This window comes from Macaca fascicularis, chromosome 19 (genome assembly GCF_037993035.2).
Source record: "Macaca fascicularis isolate 582-1 chromosome 19, T2T-MFA8v1.1".
NCBI lineage: Eukaryota > Metazoa > Chordata > Mammalia > Primates > Cercopithecidae > Macaca > Macaca fascicularis.
In genome coordinates, this window is record NC_088393.1 from 8,277,289 (window position 1) to 8,304,045 (window position 26,757).

At 54.8% G+C, this 26,757-nt stretch overlaps 1 protein-coding gene across 26 annotated transcripts in view; it reads left to right on the top strand.

The window, feature by feature from the left end:
- Nucleotides 1–25,784, top strand: part of PNPLA6 (patatin like domain 6, lysophospholipase) — a 28,193-nt gene extending 2,409 nt beyond the window's left edge. For 3 of the 26 annotated variants that reach the window (XM_074025618.1, XM_074025617.1, XM_015440662.3), the window contains 29 exons: nt 3,364–3,504; nt 3,595–3,754; nt 4,076–4,156; nt 4,369–4,497; nt 4,800–4,880; nt 4,974–5,136; nt 5,440–5,523; nt 6,026–6,135; nt 6,226–6,393; nt 6,472–6,549; nt 13,330–13,535; nt 13,722–13,853; nt 13,938–14,061; nt 14,407–14,520; nt 14,769–14,844; nt 17,870–18,013; nt 18,207–18,270; nt 18,553–18,721; nt 18,891–19,073; nt 19,246–19,364; nt 19,624–19,780; nt 20,461–20,577; nt 20,663–20,732; nt 20,974–21,090; nt 22,871–23,172; nt 24,685–24,801; nt 25,050–25,146; nt 25,243–25,352; nt 25,508–25,784. In XM_074025618.1, the coding sequence (XP_073881719.1) occupies nt 3,364–3,504; nt 3,595–3,754; nt 4,076–4,156; nt 4,369–4,497; nt 4,800–4,880; nt 4,974–5,136; nt 5,440–5,523; nt 6,026–6,135; nt 6,226–6,393; nt 6,472–6,549; nt 13,330–13,535; nt 13,722–13,853; nt 13,938–14,061; nt 14,407–14,520; nt 14,769–14,844; nt 17,870–18,013; nt 18,207–18,270; nt 18,553–18,721; nt 18,891–19,073; nt 19,246–19,364; nt 19,624–19,780; nt 20,461–20,577; nt 20,663–20,732; nt 20,974–21,090; nt 22,871–23,172; nt 24,685–24,801; nt 25,050–25,146; nt 25,243–25,352; nt 25,508–25,582 (3,688 nt within the window). In that variant the 3' untranslated portion in view covers nt 25,583–25,784. Of the gene's footprint in view, nt 1–3,363; nt 3,505–3,594; nt 3,755–4,075; nt 4,157–4,368; nt 4,498–4,799; nt 4,881–4,973; nt 5,137–5,439; nt 5,524–6,025; nt 6,136–6,225; nt 6,394–6,471; nt 6,550–13,329; nt 13,536–13,721; nt 13,854–13,937; nt 14,062–14,406; nt 14,521–14,768; nt 14,997–17,869; nt 18,014–18,206; nt 18,271–18,552; nt 18,722–18,890; nt 19,074–19,245; nt 19,365–19,623; nt 19,781–20,460; nt 20,578–20,662; nt 20,733–20,973; nt 21,293–22,870; nt 23,173–24,684; nt 24,802–25,049; nt 25,147–25,242; nt 25,353–25,507 lie in introns of those variants that run through there. The other 23 variants (XM_015440663.3, XM_005587759.4, XM_015440661.3 and 20 more) reach the window with 15 other exon arrangements.
- Nucleotides 25,785–26,757: the final 973 nt, after the last annotated feature.

Genomic DNA, 26,757 nt, shown 5'->3' on the forward strand with positions numbered 1-26,757 from the left:
CCTTTTGAGTAATCAACCCACACCAAAGTGTTGTGGAAGTCTTCCCATATTGGCTGGGCGCCGTGGCTCACGCCTGTAATTCCCAGCACTTTGGGAGGCTGAGGCGGGCAGATCACCTGAGGTCAGGAGTTTGAGACCAGCCTGGCCAACATGGCGAAACCTCATCTCTACTAAAAATAAAAAAATCAGTTGGGCGTGGTGGCATGGACCTGTAATCCCAGCTACTCAGAAGGCTGAGACAGGAGAATCACTTGAACCTTGGAGGTAGAGGTTGCAGTGAGCTAAGATCACGCCACTGCACTCCAGCCTGGGCAATAGAGTAAGACTCTGTCTTTAAAAAAAAAAAAAAAAGAACGTCTTCCTGTTTCAGAGGGATATCTCTGGACTCTCCTCTGAGGGGCTATCTCAGAGCTCTTCCACACCAGACACGCTGTCTCTAGGGTCTCTCTTCCCTGAGGGCTACCTCAGTGATGTTCTCCTTCCACTGGGGTATCTGAGCTATTTGTTCCCAAGTCAGTATCTCAGAGGTCTTGCTATATATTTAGTGGGGGAGTCTACATCAGGGGTCTCCACGTAAGTTATTTCATGGGTCTCCTCACATGAGTGGTTTTCTTCCAGGGTACTTCACTAGGTAACTGTGTTTCTATGATCTCCTAAAGGGGCTATCTGCAGCCTCCAGCCTCTCTTCTCCAGCGGTTATCTCAGGCATCTCTCTACATCAGAAGGCATCAATCCTGTTATGGACCTTGGAGTTCTTCCCACACTGAGGAGGCTGTTTCAGGAGTTTCTGTTCCCTAGGGGCTCTTAGGAATTTTCTTGCACTAGAAATATAGGAAGGATGCATCAGAGATCCCTGTTGGCAGCAAGGAGCTATCTCAGGGTCTGTGAGAAAGGCTCTCCAACTCTCTTTGCAAGTTGAGTGCTGGCTCTGGGATCCCCTTATGTCATGGAGTCTACCTGGAGGTCTGCCTCAAGGGTTTCTTCACACCAGGGCTCTCCATGATCAATAGTCCTGCAATGGCAGGCTTTTCTTTCTTTTCTTTTTTTTTCTTTTTTTTTTTGAGACGGAGTCTCGCTCTGTCGCCAGGTTAGAGTACAGTGGCGCAATCTCGGCTCACTGCAACCTCTGCCTCCCAGGTTCAAAAGATTCTCCTGCTTCAGTCTCCAGCGTAGCTGGGACTACAGGCGCACGCCACCATGCCCAGCTAATTTTTGCATTTTTAGTAAAGATGGGATTTCACCATGTTGGCCAGGATGGTCTCGATCTCTTGACCTTGTGATCCATCTGCCTCAGCTTTCCAAAGTGCTGGGATTACAGGCATGAGCCACTGCGCCTGGCCAATGGCAGGGCTTTCTATGAGTTGAGTAGAAGGGCTATCTCGAAGTTCCCTATGAGGGTTGAGGGTCCATATCTCAGGTTTCTCCACATCACAGGAGCTGTCTCTAGTGTCTGCATACTCTTCAGGGACTACCCTGATGTCTTCATGAAAGTCAGGGGGCTATCTCAGCTTTCCGTGACCTAGGGAAGAGTTAGCTCAAGGTATCCCTGATCAGAAAAGGAATAATAATAATTATTATTATTATTATTATTATTATTTTGGAGACAGGATCACACTCTGTTGTTCGGGCTAGAGTGCAGTGGCACAGTCACAGCACACTGCAGCCTTGACCTCCTGGGCTCAAGAGATCGCTCCTGCCTCAGCGTCTTAAGTAACTGAGACCGCGGGCATGCACCACCATGCCTGGCTAATTTTTAAATGTTTTGTAGAGATGGGGGGTCTCGCTGTGTTGCCTAGGCTGGTCTTGAACTCCTGGCCTCAAGCAATCCTCCCGCCTCGGCCTCCCAAAGTGCTGATATTACAGGCATGAGCCACCACGCCCAGCCAAAAAAGGAATTATATTGGAATTTCTTGATTTCATTGAGTTTAACCTAGGGTCCCATCCTCCAAGGTCTATCTCAGGGATCTTTTGCCAGTGGAGAGTCTTGTCTCAGCAATCACTGTGACTTGTGGGGAAGGGCTTGCCCAGGTCCACAATTAGCAGAGGGGCTATCTCTGGATTCTCCATTGATAATGAGGGCTACTTCAGGGACCTCTGTGGCCATCAGAGGGGCTGTCTCAAGGTTCTCTCAGACTGGGAGGAAGGTCTATCTCAGGAATGTTTACATAGAGCAGAGAGGCTGTATCTTCGGTCTTCTTATATATTGGAAGCCATGTCAAAGGCATACTCACGTTAAGGGCAATATCTCAGCAGTCTACTCTGTGACTACTAGAGGGAACGTTTCAGGACGCCCACGACAAACATACGTACCATTTCCGGGCTTACCCTTATCTTGGAAGCTATGTCGGGGTCTGCCTCCCTAAAGGGTTCAGCTCAGGGGCCTATGCCTAGTGGAGGGGCCATCTCGGAGAACTTTAGGTCTGGAGTCCTAGGGTTTTTCCATAAAGGGCCAGATAGTAAATGTTTCAGGCTTTGCTGGCCACATATGGCCCCGTTGCAACTCTTTGACTCTGCTGCATGGGAGCAGCCATAATGATATGCAAATACATGAATGTGGCTTTGTACCAATAAAACTTTATTTACAAAAATAAATGTGGCCAGCCGGGTGCAGTGGCTCACACCTGTAATCCTAGCACTTTGAGAGGCTGAGGCGGGAGGATCATTTGAGTTTAGGAGTTTGAGACCAGCCTGGGCAACATGGGGAAACCCCATCTCTACTGAAAATACAAAAAATTAGCTGGGCGTGGTGGCGCACACCTGTAGTCCCAGCTACTTGGGAGGCTGAGGCAGGAGAATCGCTTCAGCCTGGGAGGTGGAGGTTGCAGTGGGCTGAGATTTCGCCACTGCACTCCAGCCTGGGTAAAAGAGCAAGACTCTGTCTCAAAAAAAAAAAAAAAAAAAAAAAAAAAAAAAAAAAAAAAGGCTGGGTGCGGTGGCTCAAGCCTGTAATCCCAGCACATTGGGAGGCCGAGGCAGGCAGATCATGAGGTCAGGAGATCGAGACCATCCTGGCTAACACAATGAAACCCCGTCTCTACTAAAAATACAAAAAAAATTAGCCAAGTGTGGTAGCAGGCGCCTGTAGTCCCAGCTACTCGGGAGGCTGAGGCAGGAGAATGGTGTGAACCCAGGAGGCGGAGCTTGCAGTGAGCGGAGACCACACCACTGTACTCCAGCCTGGGCGACAGAGCAAGACTCCGTCTCAAAAAAAAAAAAAAAAAAAAATGGTGGCTGGCCTGATTTGGCCAGCAGGCCAGAGTTTGCTGTACGTGAGCCCTAGGGAAAGAGGATGTGGGGGTCTCAGGTTTGCCTGAGCCTTCTCCCTGTCCCCCTCATCCCCCGGCACCCCTCCCCTCCCACCAGGATTCTGCGCATCCAGAAAGAGACCCCCACGCTGCAGCGGAAGGAGCCCCCTCCCGCAGTGCTGGAAGCTGACCTGACCGAGGGCGACCTGGCTAACTCCCATCTGCCCTCCGAAGTGCTTTATATGCTCAAGAACGTCCGGTCAGTGTTGGGATGCAGGTGGGGGTGGAGGACTACAGACGTGGGGCCGCCCTGACCTCCAGCCTCTGTCCCCCACTGCCTGTCCAACAGGGTGCTGGGCCACTTCGAGAAGCCGCTCTTCCTGGAGCTCTGCCGCCACATGGTCTTCCAGCGGCTGGGCCAGGGTGACTACGTCTTCCGGCCAGGCCAGCCAGATGCCAGCATCTACGTGGTGCAGGACGGGCTGCTGGAGCTCTGTCTGCCGGGGCCTGTGAGTGGGCCTCCCCAGGGGCTGCTGCAGGAGGATGGGTGGTGGGGATGGGCAGCAGGCAGGTCTGTAGAGCTGGTGGTCTTTGGAGACGTGTCATCGGAAGTCAGGGGAACGGGAGTGACCAAGGACATTTGGGGTGGTCGGCATGGTTGCTCAGTAGTTACAGGTATTGAACGACGGGGGATGCCTGCTGGTTGGAAGGCTTGGCACGTTCCCCTGAGAAGGGATGGGGGGTGTCAGCGATCATTGGGATGGATGAGGGGGTGACATGCCAGTCACCAGGGTGAGGCCACCAAGGATCCCTGGTCCCCTGTGTCTCAGGACGGGAAGGAGTGTGTGGTGAAGGAAGTGGTTCCCGGGGACAGCGTCAACAGCCTTCTCAGCATCCTGGATGTCATCACCGTGAGTGACCAGTCCCTGGGGCAGGGGGGCTGGGGTGCGAGGACCCACCCAAGAGACCAGGTTGAAGGAAATCACCGGATCCCCAATCTCTGATTCATCCCTGATGCTGCCGATGGCCCCTCCTGGGACTGGCGCCAGGAAGGATTGGGGGAGTAGCGAGGGGGACTCGCAGCCCCTGCCCTTGTCTCTCTTCACGCTCTCCCCTCCCCCAGGGTCACCAGCATCCCCAGCGGACCGTGTCTGCCCGGGCGGCCCGGGACTCCACAGTGCTGCGCCTGCCCGTGGAAGCGTTCTCCGCGGTCTTCACCAAGTACCCGGAGAGCTTGGTGCGGGTCGTGCAGGTCAGCGGGCCCTCGCCTCCCGTCACCCCCCGAGGGACCCCACCCTGGCCTCCACCCATTCCAGGTTCCAAGGGGCAGAGGCCCAGCAGCCAGCAGGCGCTGGAGCTGTGGTTATCGGCCTGGAGCAGCCAGATGTCCGCAGCCGCGGACTCCTCCCTTAGCTGCCTCGCCCCATTTCCCCAGACTGTGGGTCTCTCCCTGGTTCCCGCCCCACCCCTTATGCTGCGAACTAGCCCTGCCCACTATCTGGCCCTGCCCCTGACCCCGCCCCATCTTATGGCCACACCCCTCGAGCCCTGCAGATCATCATGGTGCGGCTGCAGCGAGTCACCTTCTTGGCGCTGCACAACTACCTGGGTCTGACCAATGAGCTCTTCAGCCACGTGAGTGGGTGGCGGGGAGCGAGCACTGGCGGGATGGGGGCGGGATCAGGATGGGACTCCTAGGACAGGCCACCAGCTGTTCTCTGCCCCCAGGAGATCCAGCCGCTGCGTCTGTTCCCCAGCCCCGGCCTCCCAACTCGCACCAGCCCTGTGCGGGGCTCCAAGAGGATGGTCAGCACCTCAGCTACAGACGAGCCCAGGGAGACGCCAGGCCGGCCACCTGACCCCACCGGGGCCCCGCTGCCTGGACCTACAGGTACCCAGGGACCAGAGGTGGGACCCAGCCTTGCCCAATCTCCCAGGAAGCCCCGTCTCAGCCCCCAGACCCTTTTTTAGTTCTACAGAGTCAACGTGACCCTGTCTAGCCCCACAGGGACCCCATAGCTGGGTACCCATGTCTGACTCCTGACTGGTACCCAGGAAGCTCTGGCCTCATCCCCAAGGACCCATTGGAATTGCTTTCACTAGTTCATCCGTCCCCAGCGTCTCCTAATCTCCCAACCTGCTAATCTGCCTAGTGGCTCTGACGAGCAGGAGCCTGAACATGTGTCTCCCCCAGGGGACCCCGTGAAGCCCACATCCCTGGAAACCACCTCGGCCCCTCTGCTGAGCCGCTGCGTCTCCATGCCAGGGGACATCTCAGGTTTGGAGCATTGGGTCTGGGGGGAGGGCCATGGGGCTTCCGGATTTGAATCCAGGTCCATTGCCTGCCCATCTTGACTTTTTTTTTTAATCTGTGAAATGGGAATACTGCCAGTACTTCCCCGGGCACTTTTTGGTAGGTATTCATTGAGATAGTGCTTCTCCCACCTGTATTTAGAAGGATTCAGAGAGAGTGCAGGCATTGATTGGTCATGTCTGCTACAGCAGTGGCCCATGGCACGTTGCTATCCATTAGTCTCAGACCGCAACTGTGGTTACTCTCATCTTTTTCTTTTCTTTTCTTTTGAGACCTGTCTCCCAGACTGGAGTGCAATGGTGCTGTCAAAGCTCACTGCAGCCTCGAACTCCTGTGCTCAAGTGATCCTCTAGCCCCAGCCGCCCAAATAGCTAGAACTACAGGCCTATACCACCATATCCGGCTCATTTTTTAAAAATCTTACTCTCATCTTTATGGCTTTTGTTGCCCTCCTGCCCACCTGCAGGCTTGCAGGGTGGCCCCCGCTCCGACTTTGACATGGCCTATGAGCGTGGCCGGATCTCCGTGTCCCTGCAGGAAGAGGCCTCCGGGGGGTCCCAAGCAACCCCCGCTCGGGTAAGGCCTGGGACCCTGGCTGGTGGTGGAGCCCGCTGGGGAAGGTGGCTGGGAGGGAGCATCAGGAGGTCACAAGCCTGCCCCACTCAGACCCCTACTCAGGAGCCCCGTGAGCAGCCAGCAGGCGCCTGCGAATACAGCTACTGTGAGGATGAGTCGGCCACCGGCGGCTGCCCCTTCGGGCCCTACCAGGGTCGCCAGACCAGCAGCATCTTCGAGGCAGCAAAGCGGGAGCTGGCCAAGCTGATGCGGATCGAGGTGGGCAGCCAAGGGGAGCTGGGCCCAGGGCATGAGGGAGGCCTGGCTGCCCCCATCTCAACCCCCCTCCCTCCCCAGGACCCCTCCCTCCTGAACAGCCGAGTCTTGCTGCACCACGCTAAAGCTGGCACCATCATTGCCCGCCAGGGAGACCAGGTGAGGCTGACCCCTGACCTGTAACCATGCCACCTGAGATCATTCCCTCTGTCTTCTGTGACCTCTGATCCCTGCCCTTTGACTGTAAGACCAGCACCTTCTCCCATGGAAACAGACCTCTCTCATCCTATCATTTCCAACCTCTAACCCTTGGATCCTGTGACCCCCACCCCCAACCCCACCCCATGTCCTCTGGACCCATCAACTCTTCACCTGTGACCCCTGAACCTTTCGCCCTAGGACCCCAACTCCGAGATCGCTCCTGCCTGCCCTGGCTCTTCCTGTAATTCTGTTTTCTGAACTTCTGATCCTGCAGTATTCGCTAACGTGTCTGCTTCTCACGCTGACTGCTGCCAGGATAGGGGCTCGATAAATGGCTACAAATTGCCATCTGGCCCTGGAAGGCCATGAACCATGGGGGCGGGGTTTCAGGGCCTTGTAGCAGCACCCAGGATGTGTAGGAAAATATATCCCACTATTCTGTCCACTGTTCATATGGGGAAACTGAGGCTTGTCAAGGGTTAGTGACCCGACTACCAGCTGAAAGTCAAGAAGTCCCAGGGTAGGAGGAGGAGGAGGAGGAAGAAGAGGAAAGTTGAAACCCACACTCTGCCCCCAGAGTGTGGCAGATGATCTAGAAGGTTCTCTGCTTCCTCATCAGTGGAATGGGGTAATAAAGAAGAGATGCCCAGTTTGCAGAACCCCAATGAGCCTTTTTTTTTTTTTTTTTTTTTTTTTGAGACAGAGTCTTGCTCTTGTCACCCAGGCTGGTGTGCAGTGGTGCAATCTCAGCTCACTGCAACCTTCACCTCCTGGGTTCAAGCAATTCTCCTGCCTCAGCCTCCCAGATAGCTGGGATTACAGGGTTGTGCCACCATGCCTGGCTAATTTTTGTATTTTTAGTAGAGATGGGGTTTCGCCATGTTGGCCAGGCTGGTCTCAAACTCCTGACCTCAGGTGATCCACCTGCCTCGGCCTCCCAAAGAGCTGGGATTACAGGCATGAACCACCATGCCCGGCCTGCTGCGACATTTTTGATTGTTAGGATTTCACCGGGTACTGTTTCTGACACCTGGTGGGTAGAGACCAGGGATGCTCAAATGTACAGAAGCAACAGGCTGGAACCATCCAGTCTATTATCCACAGTGTGAGGTTTGTAAGAGTGACAGGTGGCCAGGGAGGGGGTTTAGCAGCAGCTAACTCTGAGGAGGGCCTGTGGTGACAGTGAGCTGTCATAGGCACTGGGACCCCAGCACTGCCCCAGGCTCGGGGGAGAGAAGCCTGGGGCAAGGTCGGGGTGGGGTGGGAGCTGTGGTCCTACTGTTAGCCAGCTAGGGTGTTGCTGTGTCACTTGACCCAGTGACTCTGCTGTCCCCTTGAACCACCCATGGCAGGGATGGGCTCTTTTCTGGAGAGGAAGTCGAGGCTTTTGCGAGCTGTTCTTAGTACAGCTGAGGAAGTAAGGTTACCTTGTGGCTTCTTTGGGGGCCCCTGGGCCCTGCTTATCTGGGAGACTGTTGGCCACAACCCAGCCCTGGCCTGTCAGTGTACCAGGCTGGTCTGCAGCCCCTCAGAGCTTCTCTGGGTTGGCAGGACTTTTGTTAGAGACCCCCTGCTTTCCTGTGCTTCTCCTTGAAACTTTTTTTTTTTTTTTTTTGAGATGAAGTCTTGCTCTGTTGCCCAGGCTGGAGCGCAGTGGTGCGATCTTGGCTCACTGCAACCTCCGTCTCCCGGATTCAAGCGATTCTCCCACCTCAGCCTCCCTAGAAGCTGGGACTACAGGCACGTGCCACCACACCTGGCTAATTTTTATAGTTTCAGTAGAGACAGGGTTTCACCGTGTTGGCCAGGCTGGTCTCAAACTCCTGGCCTCAAGTGATCCACTCGCCTCACCCTCCCAAAGTGCTGGGATTACAGGCATGAGCCACCGTGCCTGGCCACAGTCTGGAAATTCTGTCTTAGAAGGTTCCAGCATGTGTTTATATCTCCTGGGACTGCGCCTCACCCAGGGGTCCCTGCAGTGTTTTGGCAGGTGGAGCTTCACTGGGTGCCAGACAAGTTGGTGTGGTGGATAAAGAAGGAATCTCTCCATTTCTGGGCAGTTTCAGTTCCTTATTTATAAAGGGGTGGAACAGGAAGGTGTCTAGCTGGTCAGGCTACCCAAAGAAGAAAGAAACATGTGTTTACCCAGCATTTGCCCCATCCCGAACCATGTGCTGCCAGCTGGACAAGAGGCAGGAAAAGGCCTGGGCATGGTGGCTCATGCCTGTAATCCCAGTACCTTGGGAGGCCGAGGTGAGCGGATCACTTGAGGTCAGGAGTTCGAGACCATCCTGGCCAACATGGTAAAACCCCATCTCTACTAAAAATACAAAAATTAGCCAGGCGTGGTGGCAGATGCCTGTAGTCCCAGCTACTCGAGAGGCTGAGGCAGGAGAATCGCTTGAACCCAGGAGATAGGTTGCAGTGAGCTGAGATCGCACCCCAGGACTCCAGCCTGGGCAACGAGTGAGACCCTGTCTCAAAAAAACAAAAACAAAAACAAATGTGGGCAGGGAAAGCCCTTAAGTGGTCCCTGCCCTTGGGCAGCCCACAGTATTCTGAGAGACATGACTCAAAGGATTACACAAATTCTTGTAAAATCATAAGTGCTTAGTGCTACAAAGGAGATGATCTTGGCACTACAAAGTCTGGCTTAGACAGGGTGGCACCTCTAAGGCCATGACCTAAGAAGGAAGGAGGGGGAGGAACAAACTGGATGCAGTTGTTGGAAAGGTCATTCTAGGCAGAAGGAAGAGCTTGTACAAATGTGTGGTGGGAAGAAATAGGCTGATCTCTAAGAAATAAAAAAGGGAGTCGGTGAGCCTCAAGTGGAACAATATTTTTTGGGGGGGGTGTAATGGTTTTATTGAGCTATAATTCATGTATTATACAGTTTACCCATTTAAAGTATATACTTTAGACTGGGCGCAGTGGCTCACGCCTGTAATCCCAGCACTTTGGAAGGCCGAGGCGGGAGGATCTCTTGAGTCCAGGAGTTCAAGACCAGCCTGGGCAACACAGCAAAACCCAGTCTCTACAAAAAACAAACAACATTAACCAGGCGTGGTAGCGCATGCCTGTGGTCCCAGCTACACAGGAAGCTGAGGCAGGCATGAGCCACCGCACCCGGCCATGCCCGCCTAATTTTTGTATTTTTAGTAGAGACAGGTTTCGCCATGTTGGCCAGGATGGTCTCGAACTCCTGACCTCAGGTGATCCACCTGCCTCAGCCTCCGAAAGTGCCAGAATTACAGGCATGAGTCACTGCACCTAGTCCTATGTAAGGGTTTCTGTGTAGACATATGTTTTATTTTTTTTTTTTAAAGGTGGGGTCTCACTATGTTTCCCAAGCTGGTCTCGAACTCCTGGGCTCAAGTGATCCTCCCACCTTGGCCTCCCAAAGTGCTTGGACATATGTTTTCATTTCTCTTGGGTATATACCTAGGAGTTGAATTGCTGGGTTATAAGCCACCTATTTTTTTTTTTTTTTTTGATGGAGTCTCGCTCTGTCGCCTGGAGTGCAGTGGCCGGATCTCAGCTCACTGCAAGCTCCGCCTCCCGGGTTCACGCCATTCTCCTGCCTCAGCCTCCCGAGTAGCTGGGACTACAGGCGCCCGCCACCACGCCTGGCTAATTTTTTTTTGTATTTTTAGTAGAGACAGGGTTTCATCGTGTTAGCCAGGATGGTCTCGATCTCCTGACCTCGTGATCCGCCTGCCTCGGCCTCCCAAAGTGCTGAGATTACAGGTGTGAGCCACCGCGCCCGGCCTTTTTTTTTTTTTAAAGGGAGTCTCACTATGTCACCCAGGCTGGAGTGCAGTGGTGCAATCTTGGCTCACTGCAACCTCTGCCTCCTAGATTCAAGCAATTCTCCTGTCTCCGCCTCCCGAGTAGCTGGGATTATAGGCACATGCCACCATGCCTAGCTAATTTTTGTATTTTTAGTAGAGAAACAGTTTCACCTTATTGATCAGGCTGGTCTCGTACTCCTGACCTCAAGTGATCCGTCTGCCTCAGCTTCCCAAAGTGCTGGGATTACAGATGTGAGGCACCACGGCCAGCCTCTATTTTTAATTTTTTTAAGCACTGTTTTTGTTTGTTTGTTTCTTTGCTAGACTGTTCTCCAAAGCAGCAGCACCATTTTACATTTCCACTGGCAGCGTATGAATTCCAGTCCCTCTACATTCTCTCTAACACGTTGTAATTCTAACCATTTCTGTGGGTGTGAAGTGTAATTGTGGTTTTGCTTTGCATTTCTCTAATGACTTGATGTTGAACAGCTTTTTATGCACCTTGTGGCCATTTGTATGTCTTCTTTGGAGAAGTTGCTATTCAGATCTTTTGCCCATTTTACTCTTCTTTTTTTTTTTTAGAGACGGGGGTCTCGCTATGTTGCCCAGGCTGGTCTCCAACTCCTGGGCTCAAACTATCAAGCGATCCTTCTGACTTGGCCTCCCAAAGTGCTGGGATTGCAGGCATAAGCCACTGCACCTGGCCTTTAATTTATTTTAGAGACAGGGTCTTGCACTGTAGCCCAGGCTGGTATCATAGCTCACTGCAACCTCAAACATCTGGGCTCAAGCAGTCCTCCTGCCTCAGCCTCCAGAGTAGCCAGGACTATAGACACATGCTACCATGCCTGGCTAATTTAAATTTTTTTTTTTTTTTTAGAGACAGGGTCTCACTATGTTGCCCAGGCTGGTCTCAAACTCTTGGGCTCAAGCGATCTTCACACCTAGTCCTCTCAAAGTGCTGGGATTACAGTTGTGGGCCACTGCACCCAGCCCCTTCAGTATACTTTAAATCAGGGGTGTCCAATCTTTTGGCTTCCCTGAGCCACATTGGAAGAATAATTGTCTTGGGCCACACATAAAATACACTAACACTAGCTGGGCGTAGTGGCACACACCTGTAATCCCAGCATTTTGAGAGGCTGAGGCAGGTGGATCACTGAGGTCAGGAGTTCGAGACCAGCCTGGCCAACATGGTGAAACCCCGTCTCTACTAAAAATACAAAAATTAGCCGGGCATGTGGCAGGCACCTTTAATCCCAGCTACTTGGGAGGCTGAGGAAGGAGAATCACTTGACCTCTGGAGGTAGAGGTTGCAGTGAGCCGAGTTTGCACCACTGCACTCCAGCCTGGGCGACAGAGCAAGACACCGTCTCAAAACAAACAAGCAAACAACACTAAAGATAGCTGATGAGCTAAAAGAAAAAAGATCACACACACACAAAAAATTCCATAATGTTTTAACAAAGTTTATGAATTTGTGTTGGGCCAAATTCGAAGCCAGCCTGGGCCACAAGCAGCCTGTGGGCTGCAGGGTGGACAAGCTCGCTTTAAATCATCTCGAGATTACTTATAATACCTAATACAATGTAAATGCTATGTAAATAGTCATTATGCTGTATTATTTAGGGAATAATGGGGAAAAATAGTCTGTAAATGGTCTGCGCAGGTGCAATTTTTTTTCTTGAATATTTTAGATCCAAGGTTGGTTGAATCCTGGGTATATGGTACATATATATATATATGCACACACATATATATACACATATATAGAGAAAGATGCTGCTCATCTATAATCTATGTAAAAATATTTTTATATGTTTTTATATGTATTTATATGTATATATAGATGCTGCTCATATCCAAAGTCTTTATTCTCTCCTCCATGTTTTTCTTTTTCTTTTTCTTTTCTTTTTTTTTTTGAGACGGAGTCTCACTCTGTCGCCCAGGCTGGAGTGCAGTGGTGTGATCTCAGCTCACTGCAAGCTCTGCTTCCCGGGTTCACGCCATTCTCCTGCCTCAGACTCCCGAGTTGCTGGAACTACAGGCGCCCGCCACGGTGCCCGGCTAATTTTTTGTATTTTCAGTAGAGACGGGGTTTCACCGCGTTATCCAGGACAGTCTCAATCTCCGGACCTCGTGATCCACCCACCTGGGCCTCCCAAAGTGCTGGGATTACAGGCGTCAGCAACCGCGCCCGGCCTTCTTCTTTTTTTTTTTTAAGACAGCGTCTCACTCTGTTGCCCAGGCTGGAGTGCAGTGGCATGATCTCAGCTCACTGCAGCCTCCGCCTTCCAGGTTCAGGCAATTCTCCTGCCGCAGCTTCCTGAGTAGCTGGAATTACAGACATGTGCTACGACGCCCACCTAATTTTTTTATTTTAGTGGAGACGGGTTTTGCCACGTTGGCCAGGCTGGTCTCGAATTCCTGGCCTCAAATGACTCCCCTGCCTCGGCCTCCCAAAGCACTGGGATTATAGTCGTGAGCCACCACGTCCTGCGCCTTCGTATTTTTCTCTTTTTTTTCTTTTTTTTTCTTTTTTTTTTGAGACGGAGTCTCGCTCTGTTGCCCAGGCTGGAGTGTAGTGGCCAGATCTCAGCTCACTGCAAGCTCCGCTTCCCGGGTTTACGCCATTCTCCTGCCTCAGCCTCCCGAGTAGCTGGGACTACAGGCACCCGCCACCTCGCCCGGCTAGTTTTTTGTGTTTTTAGTAGAGACGGGGTTTCACCGTGTTAGCCAGGATGGTCTCGATCTCCTGACCTCGTGATCCGCCCGTCTCGGCCTCCCAAAGTGCTGGGATTACAGGCTTGAGCCACCGCGTCCTGCGCCTTCATATTTTTCTTAACCCTTCCTTCCTTCTTTAATGTTTTTCTGTGGAGCACGTTGACCTGAGCTGGGGGTCCACGCTGTCCGGGTTCTGTGTTCATCACATCCCCTGCCCGCACAGGACGTGAGCCTGCACTTCGTGCTCTGGGGCTGCCTGCACGTGTACCAGCGCATGATTGACAAGGCGGAGGACGTGTGCCTGTTTGTAGCGCAGCCCGGGGAGCTGGTGGGGCAGCTGGCGGTGCTCACTGGCGAACCTCTCATCTTCACGCTGCGAGCCCAGCGCGACTGCACCTTCCTGCGGATCTCCAAGTCCGACTTCTACGAGTATGACGGCCTGAGGTTGGAGTGGGGGTGGCACTCGGAGGACCCCCAACCCGTGAGAGTGGCCAGGACCCCATCCCTCAACCTCACTCCTGGAAGAGCAGAAGGGACCCTCCAGATCTGGCCCCCCGGCGCCGGTGTAGGGCAATTTTGAGGCCTTGCTCTTTCATCCCAAGTCTATCCCTGCAGGATCATGCGCGCACAGCCCAGTGTGGTGCTGAGCGCGGCGCACACGGTGGCAGCCAGGATGTCGCCCTTCGTACGCCAGATGGACTTCGCCATCGACTGGACGGCAGTGGAGGCGGGACGCGCGCTGTACAGGTGCAGCTTCCACCACGCTCAGGCCCGGCCTAGGGGTGGGGACTTGGGGGTGGTCAGACCTTGCTGATCTCCACGCCCACTCAGGCAGGGGGACCGCTCCGACTGCACTTACATCGTGCTCAATGGGCGGCTGCGTAGCGTGATCCAGCGAGGCAGTGGCAAGAAGGAGCTGGTGGGCGAGTACGGCCGCGGCGACCTCATCGGCGTGGTGAGCGCGGCCCCCACCCACTGACCTCTGGCCTTTTCCAGGCCAATCCCCACACAACACACACACATCATCCCGGGTAAAGTGGTGAATGCAGCTCCCGACCTCTGACGTCACCCAGTCCGCTCCCCTCCCAGACCTCATTTCGTCGGAAAAGGGGATTCCGCCTGTCGTGTATCCCTGTCCTCTCCCTCTTCTCGGACCTCTAATGGGTAGCGAGCGAGGCTTGCTTCCCTGCACCCCCATTGCAGGGGATCCCTAGATGGGGCAGTACAGCCCCCTCTCCACCAATCTTCGGCCTCCCCATTCCCCACCCAAGCAGCCTCAATTACGCACACGGCTCCCCAGGTGGAGGCGCTGACCCGGCAGCCGCGAGCCACGACGGTGCACGCGGTGCGAGACACGGAGCTGGCCAAGCTTCCCGAGGGCACCTTGGGTCACATCAAACGCCGGTACCCGCAGGTACGCCCTGTTGTGGGCGGGGCAGAGGGCCGGAGGCCGGACCCCGGGGGCACCGGGCCTAGCGTGTGGGAGGGGCTTCCGGAGGGACGGGGGCCGAGGGAGGTGCCAAGGCGAGAGAGTAAGGGCGGGGCTCTTGGGGGTGGGACTCAGGTAACGGGGACCCAGGAGCCCCGGCAGAGGAGGGAGAGGTGGGACCTGGACAGCTGCTTCCCGGGTCTCACTGAAATGCCGGCCTCCAACGCCCCCAGGTTGTGACCCGTCTTATCCACCTGCTGAGCCAGAAAATTCTAGGAAATTTGCAGCAGCTGCAAGGACCCTTCCCAGGTGAGAGCCGGCCGGCCCGGAGCGTGCTGGGAGATGTAGTCCCGCGTCCAGAGCATGCTGGGAGGGACGCCTTCTTCCTGAGGGATGCTGGGAAATGGAGTTCCGCGAAGAAATCATGCCCCTGCGGGTTTCAAACCCGAAGTAGGACCGAGGTGCAGTGCATGCTGGGGAATGGAGTTCGTGTTCGTGAGCATGCTGGGAAACAGAGTCCTTGACCCCAGGCGTGCTAGTTAATGGGCTGGAAAGTGAATCAGTGGTGCCAGGGATGGAGTCTTAGGCGGCGGAGTCTGCCCGGGAGTCTGGGCTTGCTGGGGAAGTCCATGGCTTGGATGTAGAGAGAAAGGGAGTCCTAGATCAGAATATGATGGCAAGGCCGGTCGTGATGGCTTACGCCTGTAATCTCAGCATTTTGGGAAGCTGAGGCAGGAGGATTGCTTTAGCCCAGGAGATTGAGTTTGAAACCACTCTGGGCAACACAGTAGGACCACCCGTCTCTACAGAAATTTCTTTTCTTTTTTTTATTTCTTTTTCTTTTTCTTTTTTTTTTTTTGAGATGGCGTCTCGCTCTGTCGCCCAGGATGGAGTGCAGTGGCGCGATCTCGGCTCACTGCAAGCTCCGCCTCCAGGGTTCACGCCATTCTCCTGCCTCTGCCTCCCTATTGGGACTACAGGCGCCTGCCGCCACGCCCGGCTAAATTTTTGCGTTTTTAGTAGAGACGGGGTTTTACCGTGTTAGCCAGGATGGTCTGGATCTCCTGACCTTGTGATCCGCCCGCCTCGGCCTCCCATAGTGCTAGGATTACAGGTGTGAGCCACCATACCCGGCCGAAAATTTTCAAACGTTAGCTGGGCGTGGTGATACATGCCTGTAGTCTCAGCCACTCGGGAGGCTGAGGCAGGAGGATTGATTGCTTGAGCCCGGAGGTTGAGGCTGCAGTGAGCTGTGATCGTGCCACTGTACTCCAGCCTGGACGACAGAGCTAGAGCCTGTTTCAGAAAACATAAAACAGCAAACAAACAAAACTTCCCATACCGTGATGGAAAATAGTCTGTGGATTGTTGTTTAGGACTCTGGGCACCTTGCCTTCTGAAGTTACAGCATGCTGGGAGATGTAGCCCGTGTCTCAGCCTGTGATTTCAATGAGCTAGAACAGAATGGGGCGTGCAATGGGGTTGGAGGCCTGCTGAAATGTGGGCCTTAGTTTCTACATTGTGGCAGCCAGATTCTGGGCCAGCCCAGCAACCTAGATACCCCTTTTCCCTCCAGGGGCTCTACCCAATTGGCCCTGACCCCTAGATCCCCCGAGGCAGGGGCAGGGCAGTAGTGGCAGAAAAGACATCTTTAAGAAATTAGAGGCCTGGCTCACGCCTGTAATCTCAGCACTTTGGGAGGCCGAGGCAGATGAATCACTTGAGGTCAGGGGTTCGAGACCAGCCTGGCCAACATGGTGAAACTCATCTCTACTAAACGTTCAAAAATTAGTTGGGCGTGGTGGAAGGCTGAGGCAGGAGAAGCACTTGAACCCGGGATGCGGAGGTTGCAGTGAGCGGAGCCTGTGCCATTGCACTCCAGCCTGGGCAACAAGAGTGAAACTCCATCTCAAAAAAAAAAAACCAAGAAAAGAAAAAGAAGGAAAGAAATTACAGATAAAGAATACAATATTGGCTGGGCACAGTGGCTAACGCCTGTAATCCCAGCACTTTGGGAGGCCGAGGCGGGCAGATCATGAGGTCAGGAGATCGAGACCATCCTGGCTAACACGGTGAAACCCCGTCTGTACTAAAAATACAAAATAATTAGCTGGGCGTGGTGGCGGGCGCCTGTAGTCCCAGCTACATGGGAAGCAGAGGCAGGAGAATGGTGTGAACCCAGGAGGCGGAGCTTGCAGTGAGCCAAGATCGCGCCACTGCACTCCAGCCTGGGCGACAAATCGAGACTCTGTCTCAAAAACAAAACAAAACAAAACAAAACAATATCTAGAAGACAAAAGAGGGTCATGATGGTGTGTGGCTGACGGAGGGAGGGAGGGAGGGAGGAAGAAAGAGGCTTTTCTAAAGACAGTGAGCTGAGACGACAAATGAGATGGGGCCAGACATGAAAGAGAAACCAGGGATGCTGCACAGGGTGGCTGGTGGTTTCGAAGCACTGAGAGGAGGAAAGTGATCAAGGGGAGAGGTGGCAGGAGTTGGGGGGTAAGTCACATAGGGGCTAGGGGCTGTGGACAGGCATTTGAGCTTATTTAGATTGTTACATGGGAAGAAGGATTCCACCAGTAAGGAGAAAACGAGAGGTCTAGGCAAGATATGGGAGTTGACAGCTTGGTCTAGGCTGTTAGTGGAGAAGCTGGGAAGCAACAGATGGGTCGAAAGTAGCTTTACTTCCTTTTCTTTTCTTGTCTTTGTCATTTCTTTTCCTTTTTTTAAGACAGGGTTTCGCTCTGTAGCCCAGGCTGGAGTGCAGTGGCATGATCTTGACTCACTGCAACCTCTGCCTCCTGGGTTCAAGTGATTCTGCTGCCTCAGCCTCCCAAGTAGCTGGGATTACAGGGATATGCCACCACGCCTGGCTAATTGTTTTATATTTTTAGTAGAGTAGTGTTTCTCCATGTTGACCAGGCTAAAAGTAGCTTTATTTCTGCCTCGTTTTGTGTTCAGGTCCCCCATTAGACAGAGGAACCAAGACCAGAATGGGGCAGGGACACTGGCCAATTGATCTCCCAAGCACAGTGAATCTGAATGGTTGTAGAGTTGTGTAATGGATCCCACTGAGGTGATCAGGGCCCAAAGTGGAGGGTGGATGGCCAGGTTTTAACAAAAGAGGGGATAGTAGTTAAGGCTGGGGGTCTAGGACCAGACCCACGGTTTTCAGTATGGTAGAGTCAAGACTGGGCAGCTGGAGGCTGCAGTCTGGGAGCAGAGGAGCAGGAACTTCAGATGAGGAGGAAGAGGAAGAAGAGGAGGAGGAGGAGGGTTCAGCTCTCTAGACACAGGTTTGCACCACAAATCTCATCCACTGGGTTCTCAGCAGGCTCTGGGCTGGGTGTGCCCCCACACTCGGAACTCACCAACCCAGCCAGCAACCTGGCAACGGTGGCAGTCCTGCCCGTGTGTGCTGAGGTCCCCATGGTGGCCTTCACGCTGGAGCTGCAGCATGCCCTGCAGGCCATTGGTCAGTGGGGTGAGGGTCATGGGTGGGGGCTGGCCGTGGGTGGGACATTAGTGAGTGAAAGATGTTCGGGTAGGTCATTTGGGGGGTGGAGGGGAACAGGGCCACCGGGGTGGGGTAATGGATATTCTTTTATGAGTGAGGCCCCAGCCCTGTGGACCATGGTTCCCAGCCTCCCTTCCCCACCTACCCCTAGGTCCGACGCTACTCCTTAACAGTGACATCATCCGGGCACGCCTGGGGGCCTCCGCACTGGATAGGTATGTGTTGCAGAAGGGAGTGGGTAGGGTGATGGGTGGGCTTGGAGCCTCAAATTCTTTCAGACCTGAGTTCAAGTTCTCGGCTTCCAACCACGGAGCATGCGTCCTACCCGTAGGTCAACGGGGAGTTTCGCAGTGGTGTGAATCTGCCCACCAGGGCACGGACTTCCATGGTGGGGGTTTGGGTGTCTAAGTTCCTCCCAGCAACGGAGCTCTGTGGTCTCGGGGAGCACACTGAACCCAGGCCAGCCCCAGGATGACGCTGCCCTCATCCTACCCTAGCATTCAAGAGTTCCGGCTGTCAGGGTGGCTGGCCCAGCAGGAGGATGCACACCGTATCGTACTTTACCAGACGGACGCCTCGCTGACGCCCTGGACCGTGCGCTGCCTGCGACAGGCCGACTGCATCCTCATCGTGGGCCTGGGGGACCAGGAGCCCACACTCGGCCAGGTTGGAAGGCTGTGCCCCCTGATTTCACCCGCTTCGGGCCCCATCCCTTGCCCTTCCGTGCCTGCACCAGGCCACGTGTACCCTCGCTGTGGGGGTAGGTGATCAGGGACCCAAGTGTGGCCAGGTGGTAGTGGGGTGGCTAGTGACCTCTGCCGTCCATCTTCCGCAGCTGGAGCAGATGCTGGAGAACACGGCGGTGCGCGCCCTTAAGCAGCTCGTCCTGCTCCACCGAGAGGAGGGCGCGGGCCCCACACGCACCGTGGAGTGGCTCAACATGCGCAGCTGGTGCTCGGGGCACCTGCACCTGCGCTGTCCGCGCCGCCTGTTCTCGCGCCGCAGCCCTGCCAAGCTGGTGAGGAGCGGGCCGGCCCCCACCTTCCAGGGGCGTGGCTACCGGGCGTGGCTTGGGATATTGGGGCGGGGCCTGGGAGAGCTGAGGACGGCTCGAAGGTCAGAGTGCCCCTGGGGGATCCGCCGGACCCCGCCCTCATGCTCCTCGGTCGCGGCTATCTCCCCTATCCCAGCATGAGCTCTACGAGAAGGTTTTCTCCAGGCGTGCGGACCGGCACAGCGACTTCTCCCGCTTGGCGAGGGTGCTCACAGGGAACACCATTGCCCTTGTGCTGGGCGGGGGCGGGGCCAGGTGAGGGGCGGGGCTTGCTATCTGGGGGCGGGGCCTGGATATCCGGGGGTGGAGCTTCCTGGGAGAAACCGTGGGGGCGGGGCTTGCTCCTGGAGGCGGGGCCTGGGTGTCCAAGGGTGGAGCTTCCTCCCGGTGGGAGACCCCGTGGGTAGGGGCGGGTCCTTTGTTCCTTAGCAGTGTGGGAGGTGGGAGGAGGTGGGGGCAGGGGAGTTCCTGCCGCTGGGGCCTAGCGGGTCACTGGGGCCCATTTTCCCGGCAGGGGCTGCTCGCACATCGGAGTGCTAAAGGCATTAGAGGAGGCGGGGGTCCCCGTGGACCTAGTAGGCGGCACGTCCATTGGCTCTTTCATCGGAGCGCTGTACGCGGAGGAGCGCAGCGCCAGCCGCACGAAGCAGCGCGCCCGGGAGTGGGCCAAGGTGTGGTGTTGGGAGGAGGGATTGCGGCACCCCAGGAGTGCCATAAAACCCGTGGCTCCACCCTAATCTGATCCCATGGGGGAGACTCCGGAGTCAGGGTTACCCTTCCTGATTCAAACTGTAAACCCCAGCTGTCCGGACTTTTATAGATATGCTTCTAGAACTCTGGGTAACCATTTTGGGACCTCCTGTTTACTGACCCTAACCCATAACCCCCAACTAGAGCACCCAGGGCCCTTGGTGACCGCTTTGTGAACGGCCTTGGGTGACCACATCATTCCTAAATGCTCCTTTTTTTGTTGTTGTTGAGACTGAGTCTCGCTCTGTCGCCCAGGCTGGAGTGCAGTGGCGCGATCTTGGCTCACTGCAACCTCCACCTCCCAGATTGGAGTGATTTATCCGCCTCAGCCTCCTGAGTAGCTGGAATTACAGGCGCGCCCCACCAGCCCGGCAATTTTTTTTGTATTTTAGTAGAGATGGGGTTTCACCATGATGGCTAGGCTGCTTTCGAACTCCTGGCCTCAAGTAATCTGCCCACCTTGGCCTCCAAAGTGCTGGGATTACCAGCGTGAGCCACTGCACCTGGCCCCTAAGTGCTCCTTGCTCACCCCCTATTGGTGAACCTTATCTGTGACCCCACGTGACTCCTATTTGACCCTGTCTGGCGCCCTTGTCCCTAGAGCATGACTTCAGTGCTGGAACCTGTGTTGGACCTCACGTACCCAGTTACCTCCATGTTCACTGGGTCTGCCTTTAACCGCAGCATCCACCGGGTCTTCCAGGATAAACAGATTGAGGTAGGCCCACCCCGTCCCCTGCCCTGCCTGCCCCTCCTCGAAGGAGTCCCCTGCTCCTTCCCCACCTTGATCCCTGTCCCCGCAGGACCTGTGGCTGCCTTACTTCAACGTGACCACAGATATCACCGCCTCAGCCATGCGAGTCCACAAAGATGGTGGGTGTCCCCGCCCAGCCTGCAGCAACCGCTGACACCACGTGGGGTTGGGGGGATGCTTCCGGGAGGGCCGCTGAACATCTGGGACGTTGTTAACACGAGTGACCGTCCACCCTGGCCCGATCGCCGACCACTAACCGCCACCCACTAATGCCCCGGAGACCCCAGGTACGTCCGTCCTCGGCGGAGGGGAGCAGGGAGACTCGTCGGGCGCCTTACCCCCGTCACGCCATCCCCACAGGCTGTGTGTGGCGTTACATCCGGGCCAGCGCCTCCTACTGCCCCTACCTGCCCCCACTGTGCGACCCCAAGGACGGGCACCTGCTGGTGGATGGGTGCTACGTTAACAACGTCCCAGGTCAGCAAGCCCGCCGGGCTGGCCGGGCCTCCGGAGTGTCTGAGCGTGTCTGTGCGTGTCTGTGTCTGTGTGTCCCACCGCGCAGGCTCCCTGTGGCGGTATGTGCGCGCCAGCATGACGCTATCGGGCTACCTGCCGCCGCTGTGCGACCCCAAGGACGGGCACCTACTCATGGATGGCGGCTACATCAACAACCTGCCAGGCAAGTGGCTGCCCGCACCACCCACACACGCAAGCACCTCCCGCACCACACACACACACGCACGGGCACACAGACAGGCTCAACGACGGGACACATGCCGAAGCCACCCGTGCAGGGGTGAGACACACACACACACACACACACACACACACACAGTCACGTGTATGACACATACAGTCACGTGCACATGGAGGTGCCTGTGGACAGCGACATGTGCAGTTGAAATCTACATCCTGGCCGGGTGCGGTGGCTCAGCCTGGAATCCCAGCACTTTGGGAGGCCTGAGGCAGGCATATTACCTGAGGTCAGGAGTTCGAGACCAGCCTGGCCAACATGGTGAAACCCCGTCTCTACTAAAAATACAAAAAATTAACCGGACATGGTGGCGGGCACCTGTAATCCCAGCTACTCAGGAGGCTGAGGCAGGAGAATCACTTGAACCCAAGATGCAGAGGTTGCAGTGAGCCGAGGTTGTGCCATTGCACTCCAGCCTGGGTGACAAGACTGAAACTCCGACTCAAAGAAAAAAAAAAGAAATCTACATCTACCTCCTGGCGTGCTGTTATGCACAAGTGGATGTACGTACAAGAGGGACAGGTGCCCATGTCCACACGCACATCAGGGGACATGCAGGTGGAATGCAACATTCATATGTGTGCACACTGGCTACACACACACATGCTTTCTCTCGGGCAGGTAGAGCTCACACACATGTGTACACACAGGTACATGTGCACAGATGAACACGTGTGTCAGTGAAATAGGGCATTTGCCTATGTATACCAGTCTGTCCCACTTGTCCTTCACGTTCCCTCAAACATGCAGGGATGTACACACACATAGATAGGATGCGGCACCTCTGACCAAGTTAAGCCATGCCTGCCACCTTTATGGGTGCAGGTGAGAGGTGGGCAGGTACACAACTTAAAATTTCACACCCCAGAAGTGTGCATACACGAATAGACATGTACGCTAGCTGCACACATACTCACAATCTTATAGGACGGGATGGGCAAACTATGGCCCACAGGCTGAATCCTGCCCTCTGTTTGACTGTATAAATAAAGCTTTATTGAGCTGGGCACAGTGGCTCAGGCCTGTAATCCCCGCACTTTGGGAGGCTGAGGCGGGTGGATCACTTGAGGCCAGGGGTTCAAGGCCAGCCTGGCCGACATGGTGAAAACCCGGTTTCTACTAAAAATACAAAAATTAGCCGAGTGTAGTGGCATGTGCCTCTAATCCCAGCTACTCGGGAGGCTGAGGCAAGAGAGTTGCTTGAACCCAGGAGTTGGAGGTTGCACTGAGCCCAGATCATACACTGCACTCCAGCCTGGGCGACACAGTGAGACTCTCTCAAAAAATAAAACAAAACCTCCCCACACCTGACCCCACTCTTCAACTTCAGTTGCATCATTTCTATTCCCTGTACATGACAGCATGTTGTTTTCATGTGTGGGTTTTTTTTTTTTTTTTTTTTTTTTGCGTGATCATTTGTATATGGCGTCTGTGGGACTGGGTTGAACATCTGTGCCCCCTGCCCCTGAGAGGAGCAGCCCGCTGACCCCTCTGACCCCACAGCGGACATCGCCCGCAGCATGGGTGCCAAAACGGTCATCGCCATCGATGTGGGGAGCCAGGACGAGACGGACCTCAGCACCTACGGAGACAGCCTGTCTGGCTGGTGGCTGCTGTGGAAGCGGCTGAATCCCTGGGCGGACAAGGTGAAGGTTCCAGACATGGCTGAAATCCAGTCCCGCCTGGCCTACGTGTCCTGCGTGCGGCAGCTAGAGGTTGTCAAGTCCAGCTCCTACTGCGAGTACCTGCGCCCGCCCATCGACTGCTTCAAGACCATGGACTTCGGGAAGTTCGACCAGATCTATGTGAGTGGGCAGGAGTGGCATGGCGCCTGCATAGGCGGTCCAGCAAAGCTTTGCTACTTAAAGCTCAGAGCAGTGTGAGGGGGAGGAATCCAGGAGGGGGAGGAATCCGGGAGAAATCCAGGAATCCTATCTGGAATCTGGAAAACAGATCAGTGATCAATTAGTGATGTCTGCAGGGGATGTGGTGGGGATATGGCTGTGCATGTGCTGTGTATGAACTTTCTCTTTATGGGCCAACTGCCCCCCCGGAAGCACTGTATAGTGATTTCTAATGCCATTTCTGCATTGGCGGGAATGAGAATAGTGATGAAGTAGTAATGCCTGCCACAGGTCCAGGAGAGGGATGTAGCAGTGTGTGTGTGTTGTGCCACTGACCCTGAAAAATGTGCCATAGCCCAAGCCAATTGAAACTGATCAGGGGCCAGACATGGTGTCTCATGCCTGTAATCCCAGCACCTTGGGAAGCTGAGGTGGGAGGATTGCTTGAAGCCAGGAGTTCAAGACCAACCTGGGCAACATAGCAAAACTCCATCTCTACAAAGATTAAAAATAAAAAATTAGCTGGATGTGGTTGTGCACGCCTGTCACCCCAGCTACTCGGGGGACTAAAGTGGGAGGATCACTTGAGCCCAGGAGTTCGAAGCTGCAGTGAGCTATGATTGTATCACTGCACTCCAGCCTGGGAGACAGAGCAAAACTCCGTCTCTAAAAAAAAGAAAGGACCAGGCACAGTGGCTCATGCATGTAATCCCAGCATTTTGGGAGGCCGAGGTGGGCAGATCACTTGAAGTCGGGAGTTCAAGACCAGCCTGGTCAACAAGGTGAAACCTCGTCTCTACTAAATATACAAAAAGTAGCCGGGTGTGGTGGCACATACCTATAGTCCCAGCTGCTTGAGAGGCTGCAGCAGGAGAAATCGCTTGAACCTGGGAGGCAGTGGTTGCAGTGAGCCAAGATTGTGCCACTGCACTCCAGCCTGGGTGATAGAGTGAGACTCTGTCTCAAAAAATAATATTAATTTAAAAAATTAAAGATAAAAATAATTTTTAAAAATTTTAAAAAAGAAAAATTGATCAGTAGCTGCAGCCCAGAAGCCCTGAGTCTGAGAAGAAATATGTGATGTCCCTTGGGGGCTCACTGGGCTGCCATGCCATGAGAAATTCAAGATGTTTGCTGTGGGCTTGGGAGATGGCAATATCCACAGATGTACTGCCTGTTTGCAGACTTCAAAATAAGCTCACATATCACCAGTTTGTGTTATTTGCTACCCAACACCCTGCATGGGGCTGAGTGGGAAAGAACATGGAGAGATTGATTGGTAATGTCTGTCAAGCACAGGACAGGGGATATGTGGGGGAGTGTGCTATGTGCAGCTGACTCTGAAATAGGTTGAGTCTCAAATGCCAACTCCCCCAGAGCATCAGGCTTTTAAGGGGCCAGAGAAGGGGCAGACAGAGTGGGGACAAGCAAAACGGAGTTGCAGACATGGACCCAGCCCCTCACTTCCCGCAGGATGTGGGCTACCAGTACGGGAAGGCAGTGTTTGGAGGCTGGAGCCGTGGCAACGTCATTGAGAAAATGCTCACAGACCGGCGGTCTGCAGACCTTAATGAGAGCCGCCGTGCAGACGTAAGCCTGTGATGCCCCCGGGGCCACTCTGACTCCAGTGATTCCAGAACCCAAGCCCCCTTAAAGTCTCCCCCAAACCTCAGATGACCCCATATATCCCTGGGTTTTGCTGAGCTCTCAGACCTCCGCTGACTTCAGAGAGTTCCCACCCTAGGATCTCCTCTGAGCCCCCAGTGGACCACTAGGCCCCCCAGGGGCCCCAAGACTCTGTGGGCCCCCCCAAGAGCCTCACCAATGTCACCCCACAGGTGCTTGCCTTCCCAAGCTCTGGCTTCACCGACTTGGCAGAGATCGTGTCCCGGATTGAGCCCCCCACAAGCTATGTCTCCGATGGCTGTGCTGACGGTGAGGGGCCCAGGGGACCCCCAAGAGGGAAGGGAGTGGCTGGAGATGACAGGCCAGCCCTGATCCCCTCACCCATGCCCTGCTTTCCGACTCCAGGAGAGGAGTCAGATTGTCTGACAGAGTATGAGGAGGACGCCGGACCCGACTGCTCGAGGGATGAAGGGGGGTCCCCGGAGGGTGCAAGCCCCAGCACTGCCTCTGAGATGGTGAGAGTGGGGAGCCCAGGGTCCCCTCACATCCCCCAGAGAGTCATGAGTACAGTTGGAGGGGTGTATTTGAGATGCTGGGTGCTGGCTGACATGTGCGCAGTGACATATCAGTGTCCCGTGCTGGGTGACGTGTATGTGACCTGTCCCTGCAGGAGGAGGAGAAGTCGATTCTCCGGCACCGACACTGTCTGCCCCAGGAGCCGCCCGGCTCAACCACAGATGCCTGAGGACCTCGCCAGGGGTCACCCCCTTCCCCCCGCCCCTGGACTGGGCTGGGGATGGCCCTGTGGGGGTAGCTCACTCCCCCTCCTGCTGCTATGCCTTGACCCCCGGGGCTCACACACTGGACCCACCTGCCCTGAGCGGGGATGCCGTGTTGCACTGATGACTTGACCAGTCCCCTCCCCCAATAAACTCACCTCTTGGAAATGACCTCCTGTCGTCTTTAGGTTGGGGAGCCACCTTCTGTGCTCAGGGTGGCTGGGGCTGGGGTCTGACACCACCTGGTGCTTGCCCCCCACAGGAAGTGCCTTTCTAGAATCCACACGGGGCCCCACTAGGTTCTTGTCCCCACTCTGCCCCTTCTCTGGCTCTCAGAAGCCAGTGCTGACTCCAGACCACAGGGCCAAGCATTCCATGCCACCCTCCCCAGCTCACAGGTGTTCTTGGAGGCCCGATGTGGCATCCCTCAATTTCTTTTTTTTTTTTTTCTCCTTTGAGACAGAGTCTCACTCTGTCACCCAGGCTGGAGTACAGTGGCGTGATCTCCTCTCACTGCAACCTCCGCCTCCCGGGTTCAAGCGATTCTCCTGCCTCAGCCTCCTGAGTAGCTGGGATTACAGGCAGCCGCAACCATGCCCAGCTAAATTTTGTGGGGTTTTGGGTTTTTTGTTTGTTTTGTTTTGTTTGTTTTTTTAATTTTTGAGACAGTGTCTCTCTCTGTTGCCTAGGCTGCAGTGCAGTGATGCAATCTCAGCTTATTGCAGCCTCCCGCTCCTGGATTCAAGCGATTCTCATGCCTCAGCCTTCCAGATAGCTGGGGCCACAGGCGAGCACTACCATGCCTGGCTAATTTTTGTATTTTTCTTAGAGATGGGGTTTCACCATGTTGGCCAGGCTGGTCTCAAACTCCTGGCCTCAAGCCATCCACCTGCCTCAGCCTCCCAAAGTGCTGGGAATACAGGCATGTGCCACCACACCTGGCCTTAATTTTTGTATTTTTAGTAGAGACGGGGTTTCACCATGTTGCCCAGGCTGGTCTCAAACTCCTGACCTGAAGTGATACGCCCACCTTGGCCTCCTAAAGTGCTGGGATTACAGACGTGAGCCGCCTTGACCGGCCAGAACTGTTTTTGTTTTTATGACTGAATAATATTCCATTGTGTGAATGGACCACGTGGTG